At 51.3% G+C, this 7592-nt stretch overlaps 1 protein-coding gene across 1 annotated transcript; it reads right to left on the reverse strand.

Moving 5' to 3' along the window:
• Positions 1 to 6544: 6544 nt before the first annotated feature.
• LOC119436547 (proline-rich protein HaeIII subfamily 1-like) lies at positions 6545 to 6991 on the reverse strand. The gene has a single exon (XM_037703420.1). It carries the CDS (start codon positions 6989 to 6991, stop codon positions 6545 to 6547), a length of 447 nt encoding a protein of 148 aa, XP_037559348.1.
• Between the last annotated feature and the right edge of the window lie 601 nt (positions 6992 to 7592).

Below are 7592 nucleotides of genomic sequence, written 5' to 3' on the forward strand. Positions count from 1 at the left end.
ATTCTGAACAAGTTCCAGAGCAGTGATTAATTTTACATGCATAGGATGCCATACAGAAGCAACGTATTCCAGATTTGGTCGTAGTAGGGTTGTGTAAAGTATTAGTGCAACTGAAGAAGGAACGGTAGAATAATGGCGACGTAAGTATCCCAGCACACGGTTAGCATTCCCATTATGCATGGCAATCACCCATCCACCCATTCCTTGGCCAATGAGCCCCAGTAGTGACTAGGAGCCAGATGCTCGTTAGGAAACAACATCAACAACCGATAGATTGGCAGTCCATGATTCTACCTCTCAGCCACTCTGCTGATGCAGCAACACTGGATAATACTGATCCTGGAGAGCACAATCACGCCAGCAGCTGCCATGATTGCTTGACGCCCGCTCAACATCTGTGCACTAGATAGAGCTTGTGTCTGAACTTACTTCGCGTCCTAGCACGTCACTTTCCCAGTGGTGGATGTGGTCCTCAATTAAGTTTTCTTCTTCTACATGTAATAACAATGACTGAGCGCGTCCGCTTCGCCTTCATTATTCTTGTTCTTCCAGCTTTCGGCTTCTTATGTTTCCTCAATGGCGCTGACGTCATGTCTTTTTAGGTCCTCCATCCCCAAGATGTGGTAGCACAATATGAGCATCAGCTTTAGTATGCAGCTAATGCTTTTAGTAGAAGCATATTTTCGTCGTGTTGCCGCAGCCACTCCTTCCGAACGCTTTGAAGGGTACACTTGCGAGGAAAAGTTTGTGGGCAACAGTAGCATCAAAAAAACTAATTTTCTTTAAGCACAGCTCCGTAACTCGGAATTGCTTTGGTCTAGCCTGCACATGTAGGTTGTATCACATGATTTCAGCGGACATACCTAGGCTGCGAAGAAGAAGAAATTTCGCGGCTTCTTTGGACTCTAGTGGGTAGGAGCCTCATACTTTATAGGAAACAACAAGAACGACTTGATACTTTTGTTCGCGTGTATACGTCATATGTCTTCCCGTTCTCACATGGCTGCAGAAAGCATAGAGAGCAAGAAGAAGAAGAAGGAGCGAACTTTATTGTATGACGGTTCTGTAGTCCGAGTCATCCTCGATTGTGAAGGTGGCGCTCCCCGGTGGTGAATTGGCGGCGGGTGCCATAGCTAATTGGATATGGCTAACGTGGCACACCTTGAGCCGCCAGAGTTTGGCGCAGGTCTTCGGGTGGTGGGTGCAGCCCAGCTCGCCCAGGTGTACTGTAGGTGGAGAGTTGGCGAGCGTAATATTAGGGGGTAAGCAGAGGGTGCGATGACGTTACCAGTACGTGTGTACCGCGTTTCGATGCTGTCTAGGGGTGTGCGAAAAGTAATTTTGAGCGCTCTTACGAGCCCGTTCCTGCGACGAGCGTCGGCGTCGTTGCCGAGCGAACGAACCCAGCGAAAGATGAAAGCGAACGCGAAGTTACCGGAGCGCAGCGGCAGATGAAAGAAGAGAGCGCGAGGCGGAAAGCGGAGAAGAGACGGCTTGAGCATGCGCTTAGTGTCCGGCATCCACGGCACCCGCCGCGTGGGCGATCTCATCAGCGCGTCCGAGGGTGGCGTGAAGTGGGGAGGGCAACGCTCGTCCGCGGCGTCAGCTGCTGTTGTCTGTCCGGGGTACCAGCGTGTGTGACGGGAATCACTGCGCCTGCTAGGGGCGATGGCGAGCGGCTACGATCGATGTGACGCTCCCTTGGGTATTGTCGCCGCTGACACTGGTGGCACGATTTTCCCGCGACAAAGGGCCGCTGTCGTCGATGGTGGAACGAAATCGTGCGAAAATAGGTGAGGTGCCGCGCAAGACGGGTTGTGCGGCGACGATGGCTACGATATGGCGCCAGAGTAGCGCGCGTCCTCTGTATGGAACAAAAGCGCTGCATGAGCGGCATGGCGGCTGCTGTAAATCGCGCCCACGCGGCCCCCACGCGTCGCCTCTCCGGATTACCGTGGCAGTCCCGCCACACTTCGCTCCGTTTGCAATGTGCCGCACGAGATAGATCGTGCGCGGCGTCAGCTTCTGAGGTCAGCCCGCGGTACCAGCAGGGGGCGGAAACTGCCTTGGGACACTCGGTCGCATGCCAATACTCGAGAGCCTATACACTAACTCTATAGCCGATATGGGGCGGCAGCGCCGCTTCCACGAGTGGCGGTTACTGGATATCCAACTGGAAGTAATTCACAAATAAAAGAATGCCTCCATGACGTCACTGACGAGGTCAGAAGGTCGAGGGAGAGGGCGCGCAGCCGGGATTTGGCAACACCACCTAGACTATCGACAAGGCCCATTCATACCCCTCTGTCCAGACGGCATACGTCACGCTAGTTGTCCGAGTGGGATGCGTAGCGTCGCGCGTCCCGATGGATGAGTGAATAGGTGGTGTGGACGCATCGCGCCCATGCATTCTTTTCCGCGATCTACGGTCAAGCCACGACAGCTTTGCCTTTCATCGCTGTGTGCTTCGCTGGTTAGACTTCGTTAGGCTTGGCGCTGCATCGCACTGCTCTGAGTCTTCGTCGGTTGCCACGTGTTTTATTTTATTGGTGTTGCATTTGTGAGCATGTGATTACGCCTCGATCAGTGTGACATGGGACGTTGCTGCGTTTTCGGGTGTCGCGGCAATTATGACCCAAAGTGCGCGTTTTCGCATTTTCTAAGGATGAAGCTCGGAGTCCTGGATAAGAGTCATTCCGCGAAAGAATTTCACATCAAGCATACACTCCAAGGTGAGAAACCGAAATTTGTGCTTTTACCGGCTGCATCGCATGGCTGGCGTTCTCGCTGTGTTACTGTCGAAGCGAGCGAGTATCGTGTGTGGTGATTGTGGTGATGGTAGTTTTATCGCGCTTCAGGTAGGGCACTGCGGTAAAATTGAGCAGAAATACTCATGACCGCGTCAAACTTCCCATTAGCCCGTTTCGTACGGAAGTTAATTAAGTCATTTTTATGCTTGGCGCAGGCCTGTGAACTTCACTTCCGCAAGGGTGACTTCATCACAAAGCTGTCACACCTCGACGCAGCGTCAGGAAAGAGAGTGACAGTCGACAGCGAGAGGGTGCGCCTAGTGCCAGATGCGATACCATCGAATTTTCCGACGTGTTCGTCGTACCTGAGCACGAATCGCACTCGTCGAGAATCTTCAGTCTCGAAACAAGCTCGTATGGATGACGAGGCCTTAAGCAAAGCCATTAAGCACTTTATATACACAAAAAGAAGCGAAGAGGAGAGAAATGCTGTCTCCTCATTCACATACTTAAGATGCAAACTTCCTGCTGTCTGCAGCATTGATTTTTAGACCATCAAGGCCAACGATCGTTGTGTAATGTTTCTCCGAATCGAGGCTAATCCTTCACCGCATGTGAGGTTTTCCGTCACGGAGTTCGCTGATCTCTCACTTGCAGTCTCAGCAGGTATGATCAAGCTGGTTTCATTACCTTGCGAAGGCGCAGTTCCAGACGGAGTGCGTGACAAGTGGACGTTGTCCTTACTGCTCCGGCAGCTATAGAAAACCACATGACAGAGCCGCCAGGAGTTGCAAGTGCGTCGAAAACAGCGACAGCGTTGCAGCATATTGGCTCCTCGCTGAATGAACTGTCTCAAGACAGTGACACGACAGAAGAACACTGTGCGTTGTTTCGTCTGCTAAATGAGCATAATTGCTTTTGCACTCGCGGCCCCCATTCGTCACTCACTACAGCTGCTCAAACATTAGTGTTTTCTAGCATCCCGAACTCCATTTGTCCTCACGCCTATAACTTTGCTAGATCAGCGTCGACGTTGACGTCACCCCATCCTGCAACTCTGCGCCGCGTTTGTTCCAAGTATGGAGGCGATCCGCAAAAGGAGCAAAACGAAGCCAACTTTCTTTCCTACATTCGAGAAAGGGTGAAGTGCATGCAGCCGCACGAAAAACGGTAACGCTAATGGTTGATGAAATGCATATCAAGCCATTCTTCGATTATAAAACGGGCAACATAGTAGCATCTGCAGCCAATTCTCAAGAGGCAGCCACAACAGCTCATGTTTGCATGGTTCAGTCGCTCCTGTCATCCAACAAAGATATGCTTCACATTCTTCCCGTATCTAAAATGACCGCCGAAATGCTACATGAGTTCTGCAAGCAGATAATTTTAGAAGTAGAGTCTATGGACCCCAGGGTGATTGGCGTGACTACTGACAACAATTCACTCAACCGGAAAATGATGTCGTTTTTCGCAGAGAACCATGAAGTAAGCATTGTGTAACCTCATACAGCCGACAAGAATCGTCCTGTTCTTTATGTCCTCGACCCTGTGCACATACTCAAATGCATTAGGAACATGGATAAATCAGAAAAACCAAGGAACATGCTTCTACTTTCCTGAAACGATCCTGTCTGAAATATTGCGCGATGGGCCGCCCAGAACAAGAGCTGCATCATTTGAAGTCGTACGGCAGCTATATACATTGGACCAGACATCGCTTCTCAAGCTTGTCTACACGCTAAATTCTAATGCCATCAATACAATACCTATGGAGAGACAAAATGTAAAATTGCATGTTAAATGTTAATTGTTAAATGTCATGAATTCGTTTGATTCAAACGCTCTTCAGATGCATGGCGAAGCCCTCAAAACCATGTGCTAGTTCAACAGCCCTTTTCTTCAACATAATAACGACGTGGTGGAAAATCGTCAACGTAAAGACCCGTTCCAAAGGTCGCCGACTAAACGAGACCTGGCAAAATCCAATGAATTCCACATAGGATCAACAGCTTGTTTCCTTAATGGTAAGGTGGACAGGCTGGACGCATGGGAAAGCGTCAGCATGAACAGTGGCTGCTTGACAAGGTAAATCTACTCTGCGTTGAGACTGACTTCTGACACAATCTTCAATATCGCTTCGGTCGTTACCGTCAGCATGCTGGCGCACAGTACCACCTCTCCGTGCGCCAGCTTCTAGAATCTGAAAATAAAATGCAGCTGCAAAAGCTGCTGATGCTTCTGTAGCCACACAGCAACAGCGAGAATGACACACAAGTTTCATAACACAACTTCTCGGTTCACATCTCAATGAAGAAATTTCCAGCTCAAAGCACGACATGGAGGCTGTTGCCTATACCGCTGGATATTCTGCTCATTCAGCTCTCAAGAAGCTGTCGTGCATATTTTGCAGCAGCATACTCGTCCTGGAATATAATTGTGGAGTCTAACACAATGATTGTCAACCTGTCAAGAGGAGGCTTAAAGTTTCCGTAGCCATGTACAGTGCATGCACATGGTGCTGCTAACGACGCTTGTTGTCGAAAAACTCACCAAGAGAGAAAATGCAAAGCCGTTCCTCGCATCCAACAACCAGCGCGGCATTGTCAGATCCATTGTCGCATCACTGCAGGGAGATGTTGAGCTAGAGACTTGCGAAACTGGCCATACGTCAGAGACTCTCGTGCAGCATGTAGTGCATGCTGCAAAAAATATAGCTTTGAACAACTTTTGCAGACTGCGAAATGACACCATCCAAAGCACTGCACAAAAAAAAAAGGCTGCCGACAGAAAGATTAAAATGGTGAGCAAGAAATGAGATGGGTTGGTTTTAGCCTTTCTTCATAATAAAGCCATTTTCATAAATGCATTTCTGACTCTTGTTTTAGTTTGATATCGTGCAAAGTGTAAAGCCAGACATAGATTTTTAATTAAGGACCTGCCTTGAAGCTACCGAAAACTATATTATACACAGGAGCGCTTGTTCAGGTCGCCTAATTTCCTAATGCAGAGAGTGTAGAAAAAACAACACAGGTTTTCACTATGTGCCCATAGCAGATATAACGCGGACGAGTATCGACGGAAAGGAGTGGCCGGGGTGCAGGTGGGCAACTAGCGTGACGTCACGCTCTCCCTGAAGGGGCCTCGTCTAGTCTAGGTTGTGTTGGCTTTGGAGGGTTGCCGCGGAAGCCCTCTTTTCGCACTTCGCATGCAAGCGGACTGTGTTCGTGTTGTCTTGCACGTCCGCTGGCCGAGGGGTCGTAGCGGAGCGCCAGAACAAGAGGACCAGCGTAGCAGGCTCTTTGAACGGACTAGCGCGTGCCGTGCTTGCGCCGCGAGCACGCGCCGCCCAACTTTATTCACGTCGTCTTTCGCAATGCCGACCGAGAGCGCCGACCTTAGCGTCCGCGCGTAGCGGCGTCGGTGGGCGCTACATAACCATCATCATCATCATCATCGCTTCACGTGCCCCGAGCTGGCGGGTGAGAACGTGCGTTCGAAGCTGTTGAGGAATCAGAACCCGAAGAAAGAAGAAATGTCTACATCAAGCCAATGTCCAAGCTCGACGCGGAGCACTAGCCCGTCGCCTCGCCTCAACGCAGTCAGAGACCAGGCAAGGATGTCGTGCGGAGGCGACGGGATGTCTAGCAGATCGACAGTTCGGCGAGGAGGAGCGGCATTTTCCCTGCAGCAGGCCTGGAGCTCGTTAGCGCTTCAGACGCCGGAAGCAGCCCAGGAAGCTCTCCACTACGACTACGTCGCCACGACAACCGCGTCTGGTCTGTGTGTTCTGATTGCTACCTCTTGGGGCCTCCCGTACGGTCCAGGGGTGGCGACGGCTGCACCCTGGGGCCTTCCGTACAGTCAATGGCTTCCGAGGGATCGATCCTGGGGCCTCCCGTGCGGTCCGTGGTTTTCCACTGCTTTACCCTGGGGCCTCTCGTACAGTCCATTGGTTCCGACGAATGCGTCCCGGGGCCTGCCGTGCGGTCCGTGGATTTCCACGGTCGCACCCTGGGGCCCCCCGTGCGGTCCGTGGTATCCGACGGCTGAATTCTGGGGACACCCGTGGGGTGAGTGCGTTCCGACGGCTGTATTCTGGCGTCTTCCATGTGGTCTGTTGGTTCTGACTGCTGCAACCTGGGGCCTCCCGGATGGTCTGTGGGTACTGATGGATGCATCCTTGGCCCTTCCTTACGGACCGGCGTACGACGCGGCTCCGGCGCCATGAGGGCGCTGGCCATGCTGCAGCAACAACGTCACGGTGGCCAACTAGGCGACTCCTGTGGCCACGGACGACGCGGCGGCAGCAGTTGGCAGACACTAAAATCCGCAGCCAACCAGACTACAGAAGTCTGGTTGCGGATCTCCTAAATTCGACACCACTGCTACGCATCACGTTGCGTGAGGTCTATCGCCAAATATCGTCCCGGCATCCCAGTACCGGCTACGCCGATGTGTTTGTGGACAAGTAAAGTGGACAAGTAAATTGCACCCTAGTCTTTTTTTTTTTTTTTCTCAACAGAACGTGGGGCACTGTCAGTCGCGTTAGCGGCGTCACGAGACACTGTTTCACGTTATGCTAGCAGCCGGTATTATTTATTATAGAGAGCGATGCGGCTTGACTGGGAGTGGGCGTGTGAATGCGCGCTGAGGTGGGAAGAAACGAGTATCTATGGAATGCACCTCAGGAGAGAGAGAAACCAGCGTCGCCGAAAAGAGGTGGAGCTTTGAGCCGATTTATGAGCTGTTTGAGCTTCTTTGTGTGGATTAAAGATCCACCCAACGGCAGTCCACATATTTTTTGAAAATTCGGTTACAATATTTGGCAAGTTTGGTTATGTC

Source organism: Dermacentor silvarum, chromosome 1, assembly GCF_013339745.2.
Source record: "Dermacentor silvarum isolate Dsil-2018 chromosome 1, BIME_Dsil_1.4, whole genome shotgun sequence".
Taxonomy (NCBI): domain Eukaryota; kingdom Metazoa; phylum Arthropoda; class Arachnida; order Ixodida; family Ixodidae; genus Dermacentor; species Dermacentor silvarum.